The sequence below is a fragment of the Lampetra planeri genome, chromosome 41 (genome assembly GCF_965212315.1).
Source record: "Lampetra planeri chromosome 41, kcLamPlan1.2.h2, whole genome shotgun sequence".
Lineage (NCBI taxonomy): Eukaryota > Metazoa > Chordata > Hyperoartia > Petromyzontiformes > Petromyzontidae > Lampetra > Lampetra planeri.
In genome coordinates, this window is record NC_136147.1 from 8,778,690 (window position 1) to 8,792,150 (window position 13,461).

Below are 13,461 nucleotides of genomic sequence, written 5' to 3' on the forward strand. Positions count from 1 at the left end.
AAGCGAGTGCAAGCACATCAATGATGATAATGGCCAATGCCATGTGATAGTCTCACACTCATGAGCCGCATCGTGTGCTTGCACCCATGTCGCAGCACATCCCTTTGATAGGTCTAAGCGAGCGGCAATGGTCACCTGCCAAACTCGGATGAAGTTGTGAATGGAATCAGAAAAGATACAAAACACATTCCTGCGGAGGGAGCTGGTAGGAACGTTGGGTTACTCGGTCAATGGCCAGGGTCAACGGCGGCGTGGTGTATTCCGCAAATGTTCGACTGAGGGCGGGCACAAGCCGGCGTGCGTAGGTTAAACGTTGAGTTTTATTGGGGCACCACGGGGTGACCAGCCCCTCCCCACCCCCCACCCAGCCCCTCCCCTCTCAGCCCCTCCCTGCACGACAGACACAATAATCCCCTGTGGGCTGGTGCAATTAGGTTCCTACCAGTATAAATTATTTTAACTTTAAAAAATCTGACATGAGATTTCAGCGACCCCTTTTGTGCAGTCTGCATCACACCTCGAAAGGCTGCAAGTATATCCAGGACTTATGCACACAAGTTATGCAGTCGCTTCAGTTAAGATCACCCTCATATTTGCAGGACTTGTCATCTTTCCTCTATCAAGAGGTCAGATTGAGAGTGATTGGGAATAATCATTGGGTGTCTCACTGCATGACGCTTCAATGGAAGCAAGATCAGACGAGCAGTCTCTTAAAGCTGGGCCGATGCTGAAAAATGTGGCCATCCACAGCCTTGCACCACTTGCTTCAAATTGTACATTAAAACAAAAATTGGAACTTTCGGCTTGAAACATGGTCTTAAACAAGTTTGATGTAACCAAACCCCGCAAATCTCACCCCCCTCCACCCAGACATACTCCAGACCACCCCTCCCCCCAAAGCTTCCCAAACCCACCAAAAAAACCCCTGGCTCTGCCGGGAACGTCCGTGTGATTCGTTCATTTTGCAGGCACCGAGACAGGTTGAGAGGCGAGGTAAAGTAGGTAGGTAGGCAAGTGGGTAAAAGTAGGATAGCGAGTCAGGGAGAGAGTTCGTAAGCAAGTGGGTAGGTCTCACCTCCATCCAGTCTCATGTTCCTTTGAAGCCTCTTTAATGGGACTTCATAGAACGCTGCTTCCTTCATACGGCTAATGTAGATGCAGACCAACTAGAATTTCACATTCAGGTGGTCAAACCAGATAACCTTGTCGGAGCAGCAGAGTGCATCACTGCAACGTCCACTTTGTATGTGGATCGGGCATTGTATCTTTGTTGGTTTGTTCTGGAAGACCAGTCGCACATTGCAGAGTTACATTTTCCATTTGTCCACGAGGTATCCACATTTGCCATGGTTTGTACAGATGCAGTTCAGCGTGGACCATGATCTTCAGGGAAGATCAAAACCAGCTAGCTATCTGCGTTAGGTATTTTACAAAGAGTTTTCAAGTTAATTTTAGCTCCATTCAGCTCTCCAAGCTTTATCAGGGTTTAACGCACATTGTTGAAGGTTAAGCGCATGGCTCCAAAAGGCCTCGCGTGACTTCAAGCGATGACGAGGGATGTTAAGGCCCTGTAACACTCCGCTAAGTCCTGCAACTATCCAGAGGGTTACCGTTGTTGTGGCGGATGGGTGGAAGGAGAAATGTGTGAAAGCAGACAGCCAGGGTGTTGGGGTCGCGACTTGAGGGTTCCAGCGATACATGTGCGAGGGGGCAACACCATCCCTGAAGATGTAAATAGATTAGTGCACTAGCTGTACAGTACTGCCCTCTTCTGGCAAACCATGGTATGGGACCTCAACACCCACGGCAAGTATTTTTTGCAATGCGATCCACCCAACCCTCGCCTCCAGTGTGCCAGACTACAGGCCACGTGCATGGCCACCACCACCACACGAGCGTGCTGCTGCTGCGCGAGGCTTTACGGCACCGTTGGCCTTGCTTCTTGGGAGATGGAGACTTGGCTGTTCTACCACCAGAGTGGTGGAATGGGGGGAGGGGTGGCTGAAAACTAATAGTTCAGGGTCACCGCCAAAACACATTTATTCCGAGTTGGCTGAATAAGCTGGTATGGGGACTAGATTTGAGATTGAAGCACCATGGACACTGCACTTAGTGAGTAAAATAAAAGGGACAGGTAACAAATGTTTTCAATTGTTTATTGAGCACTGAAAAAGCAAGTGCAAGCACACCAATGATGATGACAATGGCCAATGCCATGTGATAGTCTCACACTCATGAGCCGTATCATGTGCTTGCACCCATGTCGCAGCACATCCCTTTGACAGGTCTTAGCGAGTGCCAATGGTCACCTGCCAAACTCGGATGAAGTTGTCAGTGTAACCAGCAAAGAGAGTCTGAAAACATAAAAATACAACAAAATTGTAACTTTTGAAAATCTAACACATTAGCCTTTCAGCGACTCCTTTTGTGCAATGTCTAATCACACCTCGAAAGGCTGCAGTAACTTCAGGACTTATGCACACAAGTTATGCAGTTGCTTCAGTTCAGATCACCCTCATATTTGCAGGACTTGTCATCCCTTCCTCTATCAAGAGGTCAGATGGGTAGTGATTGGGAATAATCATTGGGTGTCTTCACTGTAGGACGTTACATTGGAAGATCGGACGAGCAGTCTGTAAACTGGGCCAATGCTGAAAACTGTGGCCATTCAAAGCCTCGTACTACTTTTGGTAATTATGGAAAACTTCCAATCCACAAGAAGAACAAGTTTATAAATGTTGTGATACGACCATCTACAATCAGATGTCTAGCAGACAAACCAATCACTGTGGTAGACGTTTGGCCCACTCTTCAAGCCAAACCATAACTCATGAAAAAGCAAATGTACAGTTTGGAAAGGCGATTTTGTAAGGTCTGCTGGTCCTCATACTAATTATGGTTCTTGAGATGCAAGCGGAATGACAAACAGCTTTCCATAAACAGTAGTATGATATAGATGATTGTGGTGTGACCGATGCATATATAAATATTCTAGAAGGGTTAAGAAAAATGAGTTTCTGCACAAATGTAGTCCAGACGACTATGCGTCTAACAAGACGTACTGGAGAAGAGTGGAAGGAATGGAGTGTTTACCTGTCCATCAGCAGACCAGGCCAGGGAAATGCACTGGGGTGGTTCAGCCTTGCTGCTTGTGCTGATCACTTCTTGCCTGAGCTCATCCACAATCACTTTGCCTTCAAGATCCTGCACGGCCACAGAGTTAGGAGCAGCAAATCAATTAACACCATCGCACACAGCAGACGTCGGGTTCGCACAATGGGAACTTGCTGTGTCTCCCAAGTTTAGCGATAAAGGATATTGATGGTCAGTCTCAACCTGTTATCTTTAAATAAACCAACAAAGTTGTTAGCGTGAACTGATGGGCATTCCTCCATCACTATACACGACATTTCAGGTGCATTTTAAATAAAATATTACATTCTCACATTACAAAAAAACATGTGTTATTGCACACTCAACTTATTCAGATCACCCTCATAATTGCAGGACTTGTAATCCTTCCTCCAAAAGAGGTCAGATGGGTAGTGATTGGGAATAATCATTGGGTGTCTCAATCTATGACAAGGTTTTAATGAAAGCAAGAGAGGCAAGTGCAGAAGCTCGCATTTTACCCAGATCTTGATGCTGGGCCCAGTGGCTGCACACAGCCAGTAGCGGTTTGGTGAGAAGCAGAGCGCATTGATGGTGTCACCTCCATCTAGTGTATAGAGATGCTTGCCCTCATTCAGGTCCCACAGCATGGCTTGCCCATCCTACATGAACACACACAATTTACATTTGATAGGAAGTTCTTAAGATAAGCAAATGTTTTTCTCAATAAAATATCATGGTTATTCATTCCCATGTGCCTCTGAAGTTGTGTTTGTGTGGTGGTTTCTTTCGGCATGCTGGGTGCGTGAGTGAATGTCGTCACAAAATTTGGGTGAAGCACAAATGGTGTCAACAATGCCAGCATCTACTATACCTTCCCACCAGAGGCACACAGGGAACCATCAGGAGACACGGTCACTGTATTCAAGTAGCCCGTGTGGCCAATGTGGTTGGTCTTTAGCTTGCAGTTGGTCAAATTCCACACCTTCATTCAGATCACAAAACACATAACTGTTAACTATGACATCATGGGGTATAAAAGTACGTGTAAAATACAGCTCAACTTGGACTTTTTGGATTTACAAATCTAATATACAACTCCGTAACAAGAGTTAACAATTTAGCAAATTACCTTTAAACATTGACCCTCAGTATGAAAAAAATGAAAGCTTGAAAAAGGTGGGACAACAACATCAAACAAGCAGAGCCAAATGTTTGAACCTATTTACTAAATGTTTACATATAATTGTAATACTTCCAATCATGGACTGATGCAACAATCATTCCTGAATTTAAAAAGGGAAACAAAACTGCAAAGAAACATCCAAATCCTACAAGCCTCAAAGCAGATTTTCTTGGATGACTGGACAGAATAACCAGCAAGTAGATACCATTTGAGCAAAGATACCGGCGGAAACCATCTCAAATTTAACATTATTTAAACTGAATAAAATAATAGTTGGGCTCAAAATAGATATAGCTTAAACAAAACATTTTAGGGGCTATTTTTGAAGGTGAACCAGATTAAAATGATTAAATGAATAAGTGAGACAACAAGTTGGAGTGATTTTGGAAACACTTTATAATTTGGACATCTGTGAAAGATTTGTATAGCTCATCAGCTTTCTCTAGTATAAAGATTCTGATGAAGAGATAGCAATGTGCCTAAACAAGAAAGTTACAGATTGAAAGTTATCACCTATGAATTATGGATCAAAAACATGGTTTTGGGCAATACAAATGGAAAAAGAGTTGATAAGTGCACACTGACAGAAACAACGCATGAATCTGAGAGCAAATGCATATTAGAAACATCTAGGACCATCAAAGCAAAGGCTTGGGGCGGGACATTTAGGGAGAGAGCAAGGGGCGAGGGGTTGAGGCTGAGCGACGGCTCAAGGAAAACAACCAGAGATGGCATGACAAGATCGGCTCGTGTTCAGAAGCTAGCTAGTAGTGTGTGCTATCATGCAACAGATGCCAGCATAAATGGGGGGAACGTTTATCCGGTCATGGATAAAGGAGATACGAGTTCTGACGATTATGAACGACATACCTTGACCAGCTTGTCCCAGCCACAAGAGACAATGATGGGATTGTTATTGTTGGGCGAGAAGCGCACACATGACACCCACTCGGTGTGGCCATCCTCCTGTGAAAACAGTCAAATGCGCTGCTGTCAACGATCAACGAGTTTATTTCAGGCTCTTGTCCAATTACAACCTCCCAACACATGTTACTTCAACTTTTAAAACTGAAATGCAATCGTAGAATTATTAGTCTCAATACGAGTACCGCATTTGACATGACATACTCCTTTTCATTGAATTGAAGCAGGACTGCACAGAGCTCGCTTGTCCACAAACTGAATGTTGCAAATGCAGTGCCATGCCACTGAAATGATGTGCACGTAACAGGCATGTAACGAACCATAGATAATAATTCTGGGAATGAGAAAATATATTTAATTTACAATTTATACAAATTATATGCAAAATATACACTTAAGTTTATGGAATTTACCAGTTTTGGACTGAAAAAATAGCAAGAGAATTGGTCAAGCATAACACTGTTATTATACTGGGCCAGAAATGCACCCCCCCCTTTGAAAAGATGAGTTCTCTCACGGACACAAAACAGCACATACGCTAAAAAGGAACAAGGCATTTCTGAATAAAAAGTCCAATGATTACAATATCATTATTCAGTACTGTATTCTGAAATATCTTCCAATAAATTGGATGACAAAATGTGATGTTTTAAGTTGCTTCTGAAACTTAAAAGTAATCTTAACAATCTGCAGCATTAACCAGCAACATGCCGGGCACGCAACAACAGACCTGGATGGTGTACTTGCAGACACCCAAGGTGTTCCACAGCTTAATGGTCTTGTCACGCGAGCCGGACACAATCTGACGGTTGTCAGCGGAGAACGCCACGCTCAGCACGTCTTTGGTGTGGCCCACGAATCGGCGTGTGGTCGTGCCCCTGCACCATCAGAGCACAATGTTACCACCAGCACCAACTCCCCAAAAAACCACAAGTTCACGTTCATCGAAAAATGCTAACGTAGCTTGAATGATCCACACACTTCAAATGCAACTATCAAATAAAAATTGCTAGTTGCGTTAACAAACAGCATTTAAAATCCCAGCAAATATTTAAAAACGTGCGCTCAGGAGAGATTTTTCGTTCACAAAAATTGTACCCAAAATGAAACGTGCACGCGGGTGGCACTAACAGAAGCCGTCAAAGTCGCGCACTCGCTCGTGAATGAGACTTTGGGGGCTACGACTCACGTGGTGAGATCCCACAGACGCAGGGTCCCATCCCACGAGCCAGAGAGGGCGAACTGGCCGTCGGAGGAAATGACGACGTCGCTCACGAAATGCCCATGGCCGTGCAGAGATCGCTGTGGGATGCCGTAGTTGGTCTCGTCTCTGGTCAGCTTCCACATGATCAGCGTCTTGTCTGCAAAGTCCAACAGGTGTGTGTGTGTGTGGGGGGATTGTTGGTGAACGTTGGGGAGGGCAGGTTCGTGCTTTAAGTGGGACACGTTTGACGGAGTTATCTTTTGATGGAAGCCGGCTGGACTGTTCTCCATACGGAACTTGGTGGGGGTCTGATTGATCGTACGCCAAATGCGCAGCCATGAAACCGGGCCCTCAATGTCGGGATTGACCACGGGGCACAACGCCTCGCTAACAAGGCCTCGCGGATATTGCATCGCAGACGTCCCTCGGCATCGCCCAAGTTGAAGGAAAATGAAGGAACGCCACTCGTTTAGAGTTCCCATACAGTGGTTAGTTACATTGAGGGCTTCTGGGTTTAAAGTGAATACGATTAGGCACCAAGACTCAACAAGTCAAGCTGGGATGGGTGCAAGTCTGCCATGCATCTACGGTACTTCGGAATTATACTGGAGTTCACTTGCATAAGTTGCGTAATGTAACGCGTTGCTAAACAGAGCTTTAAACAGACACTGCCGGTGTTTTACAAGTTACACGCATGGGACATCTCAGGGTTCAAACATCAATTCAATGTCTTTCGTTAACGCGTGTGGGAAGCCTGGCGAGACCCACTGCCACCAACAATTCACCCAAATCGCCACCACTCCCCACCACCACGCTCACCACCACCATCACCACCTGGCCCCGCGCACTCCAAACTTGGGTCAGGCCCAGGCTTAACGGCACGCTCAAGAATATCATAAAAGCTTCACAGCCGGACAGTTTTTTTTCTTACAATTATTTAAAAACTATCTCAGACGCCTTGCGTAAGTAACGTAACAGCGTTAATAGACGTGGACTTAGACGAGAGGAGCGCGGAGGCGTAACGAGAGTAACGGCGGCCATGGCCGCACCATCCCTCCTTCTCTCTCACCTCGCGACGCGGACAGGATCATGTCGGGGAACTGCGGGGTTGTGGCGATTTGCGTGACCCAGCCGTTGTGGCCCTTGAGGGTCCCGCGCAGGGTCATCTGCTCCGTCATGATGAAGCGCGGTGGCGGCTCGGAGCGCGCGGATGGATGCGGATTGCTGCGTGAGCGCTCGGCGCCCGCTCTACTGCCTCAATGGCGTCCTCGCGCGAAAAGACCGGAAGAAGGGGCCGAACACGGGTTATGACGTCACGCGCAGCGGTGCATTGTGGACGACGCCGCCACACCTCCCGGTCCGCCCTCGCCCCGCCCCTGAGAGAAGCCCCGCCCCCTCGGAGAGAGGCCACGTTTTCGTGACTGCAGGGATTCATTTTCGTATTTCTAGATTTGAAGCTTTCGTGACTGCAGGGATTCATATTCGTATTTCTAGATTTGAAGCTTTCGTGACTGCAGGGATTCATATTCTTAGGTTTTTTCGGTAAAGTGACGTAGGTAAACAATTAATAAAAGTAAAATAAAATAAAAATCACGACGTTTCGGAGGCAACACAAGCTTCCGTCTTCAGGTGCAGGGATTCATCTTCTTGGTTCTTTCGGTAAAGTCACGTAGACGGGAAATAATAAAAATAAAACATGATAAAATAATTCTCACGACGTTTCGGCCACAACGCAAGCAGCCGTCCTCAGGTGAAGAATGACGGCTGCTTGCGTTGTAGCCGAAACGTCGTGAGAATTATTTTATGTTTTATTTTTATTATTGTATTATTTCCCTTCTACGTGACTTTACCGAAAGAACCAAGAAGAGGCCACGTTTTGTTTACGTGACAAACCTGTCGGGTGGTGGCGGGTTCAACGACATGTGCATATTTACATATTTATACGAACGCGATCTAACCCAAAAACCTCTATTCAGGATGCCGACTGAATGAATGACACATTTTGTTAACGATTTAGGCTCAAATGTCGAGTAATTAGGTGTGGCTTTGCCCATATAAGTAATACCGGAACGCGAAGTATTTTTTTTACGATCCCACAGCAAGATTACACGAGAATAGAGAGACGTTTAAACGACGCCAATCTCGAACACAGCCACGCACGTGTGTTGATTTCTGGTTCGAAAGAGACAATTTGTAGATCGACAAAGCCCACGTTCCGCCGCCCCCTGACGCTGATTGGCTTTCCCCCAGGCATTAGCATAATTTATATTAAAAACATCACGCGATCATAAGTTATCATAACTTATGTTAATGTTTCTAGCGCGAGATGGCGCGTCGTCGCTTAGGGCGCTCTGCCCTCCGCCAGACCCCGCAGCCGTGCGCATTGACCACCGCCAAAGCTCTCCCTGCCAGCAGCGTCTCGTGATCCTCTCCTTTGGTCTTCTCTTCCCCACTGTAATGCCTGCCTCGCCCAATTGCACCCCTCCTCAACCCTATCCGTCCTGCCTCATTGCAGCTACGATACTCGGTTTGTTTTAACTTTAAACTTTCTAAGAAAGCGCACGCGGTTGGTCCTCTCCTCGGGGTTCAGAGGAGAGTTATCGCCTCGCGCCAGAGGCGACTACGGCCACACGCGGCGCGGAGCCGGCGCGCCAGACAATTGCCCAAGCTCTGCGTTCCTTTTAGGGGCCGTCCATAAATGACGTCAGACATTTGTGACGATGTGTGAAGAGGGGGGGGGGGCGGGTTGAGAAATGTGACGGCACATCAAAATGCGCAACTTTGAATAAATATAGACAACACGTTCTACTTAATTAAATAGGCATTTTGATAAATGTTTCTCCTCTACAACATCAGAGGGCAGCGCCACATTAAATACGCACTACAATGACAATAGTTTAAAGCGATTTGAAGCATGTTTTATTTTTGGGGGGGGGGAAGGGGGGCAGAGCTTTGTGAAGTCATATTTGAGGGGGGGTGTGACTTTGTGACGCCGTGTGATGAAGGGGGGGGGTCAAAAATCGTCCAAATTCGCGTGACGTCATTTATGGACGGTCCCTTATACATTAAAGTGTTCTCGAGCCAATAATCACCGGAGTGGTTTACATGCGGGAGTCCACGCGTGCGAGAGGGGGGGGGGTACTACCCCAGGCAGACGAGTCTGCATTTTATTCTGTACAGCTTTTGGCTTCGCAAGCATTAAGCAATTTAAGTTAAATCTAAAAAGTACCCTTTTAAACTTGCTTAAGATTATTTTATAGTGTTATATTTGTATATGCTTTCAATAGTAATTTATTATAATGCAATTTTTTGTATGGAACTTGCATTTATTGTTCTTGCGATGTATTATTTTAACAATGTTTTATATGATCTTTACAGCACTTTGAATTGCATCTTTTGCACGATATAGCGCTGTAGAAATAAAGACTTGATTGATTACTCTTTGGTTCTTTCGGTAAAGTCACGTAGAAAGAAAATAAATAAAATAATAGAAAAGAAATTTAATATTTTGTTACCCCGTATTCTTGTAAATTAAATCATTTAATTTACTGTCTAATTTTATTTGTTTTCTAAGTGCTTTTACCGATTGAACCAAACAGTAATTCCTGCAGTCACGAAAGCTTCAAATCAAATTTGATTGATTGTTTTCGCAACACCTCTACAGTACGCGTTCTCTCCCATGGACTACTGCGTCAGCTTCACCGCACAGCTGTCTAAACCCACACGGCTCACCCCGTGTTCTTGTCCAGGGGAACTGCGTTTTCAGGTCCATACGGCGCACAGCCGTCTCAATGCGGGCGAAATATGCTTTGTCTATTTGTGTTTCTCCCTTGTGATGGGAACTTTGTAAGATGAACATTGAGATGTATAAGGGGGCACGGGGTTACCAATAAGGTCTGACTTGGTCTCTAATATGGCAGGCACTGATAAGGGGCGGACAGGTATGGGGCCGTCCATAAATGACGTCACGCACCTAGGGGGGGGGGTCAGACATTTGTGACGATGTGTGACAATGGAGGGGGGGGGGGGGGTTGAGAAATGTGACGTCATATCAAAATGCACAACTTTAAATAAATATAGACAACACGTTCAACTTAATTAAATAGACTTTTAAATAAATGTTTTCTCCTACAACATCAGAGTACAGCGCCACTACAATGAAAATAGTTTAAAGCGATTTGGGGGGGGGCAGAGCTTTGTGACGTCATATTTGAGGGGGGGTCTGACTTTTTGTGACGCCGTGTGACGAAGGGGGGGGGGGGGTCAAAAATTGTCCAAAATCGCGTGACGTAATTTATGGACGGCCCCTATGTAGCCCTGTTGGCAACACATTACAATAATCCTTTTCTAGATACTGTAGTTGACTGCCACGTGGAGCGCCAATTGTCATGACGCAATACTGTGACGCAATGAGACCACGCAGACGGTTATGTGCAAAATGCAACTTTATTTTCGAACCGCCTGGCGTCCACCTCTGAGCCATGCAGCATGACAGATCGCCCTCCTTCAATTACCGCTTTCTAATACTCGACCCTCAAACTTAGCGTTCTTGTCTCTTTGTTGGCCTTCCCCCGCACCTCCGATGAGCACGGTTGGCTACGTACGGTGCGAAAGAAGTTTCAACATACTGTACATACATTGTTTTTTTGTTTATCCCATAGCTCCCTGGGCTGCGAAACCAATAGGCCTCTTGACCTCATTGCCCCCCACTCTCGCTAAATCCGCTCCCCGTTTGTCTCAATCTGTCACGTCCGGGTGACCCACGTCGGGTTTTGAGACGTTGCCACAGACGACTAAGAACGATCACAGGCAGCGTTGGCAGTCACGTGGCCACCGTGGCGAGATGTTAACTCCCTCGCCTCGTATCCATGGAGGTCGTGGGATCGATGGGTTCGATCCCGACTACTTTCCCTGAATATTTGTAGTTTTTTTTTCTTTTTTCTGGGTCCTCCTATTTTCTCCTGCACGTTTAGGAACTTGACCTTTGTAGTATTTGGCTGCTATAAATTTCCACTTGGTGATAATCCACTTCGTTGAGTTATCATTTGTGGCCAGGTCGCTTCTGAAAAAAGAGCTATATGGCTGGTAAAATAAAATAAAACGTTTTAGTTTCGTTTAACGTTGAAACAAATACACAAACCTTTGACCAGAACAGTAACCGATGTAAAATAATAAAACGTGTAAAAGTATTTTCACGCAAGTGACATTGTTTTCGTTGGGTTCAGTTTTCAGATGTAAACCCAGAAGTTTTCATCAAAGACGCAAGCAGCTCTTTCTACACGCACCGTAACAGTGTGCTGCCGAATCTGACACAAGCTTGAAGCGTCATTGATGAGTGTAAACACTGAAGTTCTGTCGGCTATGTCGTTATGACAACTATTGTGGGTTCACTCAACATTGTTTACGTAGACGTGCAATGATTCACCTGCTATCGTCTCGATGTTATGGTTACGATCGAATATCAAGAATCCATCCGGTTTTTAATCTTGTTTTTCCTAATTCGATGTTTTGTTTGCTCCATTAGCCAAAATGCAACATGAACACGATACATATCACTGGCATACATTGTACATCGCAAATGCACCAATATACGCACGTAATCATGAGCGTTAGACATCATAGATATGAATCGAAACACCCTTATGCTTCTCTTTTAATTACACGCTAATCCGGTGACATCACTAACGCTTTTACTTGTTGCAACTTAATGTGTTTTACTCTTGAAATCAAACACAAATCTCAGCCTGGGCCAGAACTAATTTCCCATTGAAGATGCATCTTCGTCGCTGGTAGACTTCAGAGCTGTACGTGGCACGTGACGAGGAGCCGCAGCAAGAGCGATACGCCACTGGATGCGGTTGTTGAGGATCACCGATCCATGCTCGGGACACAGCCTACCGACTCGGTGTGCGCGTCTTTGACCGCTGCGTCCTTTAACAAACATTTTCAATAAAAAAAATTCCGTTGTGCAATTGTTTCTGCCATTTAAAGAAAAAGCGCTCTCCTAACACACCGTTCAATGAGAGGTGACTTCCGAAATCGTAGCACCAGGGCAGAGCGCTCTGACCCATTGACAGTCGGTGTTTGATTTCGAGTCGCCTGACTCGTCACTGGTTTATCGGCACCATTCGGGGGCCTCTTTCACCCTGTGCGTGCTTTGGCGGTACGTCGGGTGAGTTATCCTCCGTGTCTGTGCCAGTTAACATACCCACCGATAATCCTGCCTCAACCCCCTAATAGAGGTTTTTTGGGGGTTAAATCGTCTAAATATATAAATGTGTCGTTAAACCCGCCACCACCCGACACAGCCAACTCGTAAGGGTTGTCACGTAAACAAAACGTACCAATTCATCACTAGTACAGCACACCGGTTGTGTGTTGGGGAGCCAAGCCACAACATTTACAATCTGAGTACGACGTTTCGCCAAAAAACCCCCTCCATTATGGATGGGGGAAACCCCCAACAATGCCCTAAACCCTCGCGGCCCGCCGAGTTAACCGACCAACATCGCGTGGCAGGTCTGCCGGGTCGGTACGCTGTCTACGTCGAAAAAACCCTCGACGCTCTATACGACTCTGCCTCGCATCCCCCACAAACAATCGATACCCTGAACTCGAGCGAGTTCAGTTATTATCACTCGCAGGGCACGGCTCGACAGAGCCCCCCACCCTGCACGGGTCTGCATGGCCAGCCGGATCAACCGCGCTCGTTTTCCCGGCCCAGCAAAGTCCCGATGGGAGTCGACTTTTGCAGAAACAATTGTACAACTGAGTTTTTTTTTTATTGAAAATGTTTATTAAAGGACGCAGCGGTCAAAGACGCGCACACCGAGTCGGTGGGCTGTGTCCCGAGCATGGATCGGTGATCCTCAAAGACCGCATCCAGTGCCGTATCGCTCTCGCTGCGGCTCCTCGTCACGTGCCACGTACAGCTGTGAAGTCTACCAGCGACGAAGATGCTGAGATTTGTGTTTCATTTCAAGAGTAAAACACCTTAAGTTGCAACAAGTAACAGCGTTAGTGATGCCACCGGATT

The 13,461-nt window shown here is 46.0% G+C and overlaps 1 protein-coding gene across 1 annotated transcript; it reads right to left on the reverse strand.

The window, feature by feature from the left end:
* Nucleotides 1–2,140: 2,140 nt before the first annotated feature.
* Nucleotides 2,141–7,808, reverse strand: RACK1 (receptor for activated C kinase 1). The gene is made up of 8 exons (XM_078613515.1): nucleotides 7,495–7,808; nucleotides 6,411–6,582; nucleotides 5,952–6,099; nucleotides 5,168–5,263; nucleotides 3,986–4,096; nucleotides 3,633–3,773; nucleotides 3,094–3,204; nucleotides 2,141–2,354 (listed from the first exon to the last, which is right to left on the reverse strand). The coding sequence occupies exons 1-8, from the start codon at nucleotides 7,601–7,603 to the stop codon at nucleotides 2,289–2,291; spliced, it is 954 nt and encodes a 317-aa protein (XP_078469641.1). The 5' UTR covers nucleotides 7,604–7,808; the 3' UTR covers nucleotides 2,141–2,288.
* Between the last annotated feature and the right edge of the window lie 5,653 nt (nucleotides 7,809–13,461).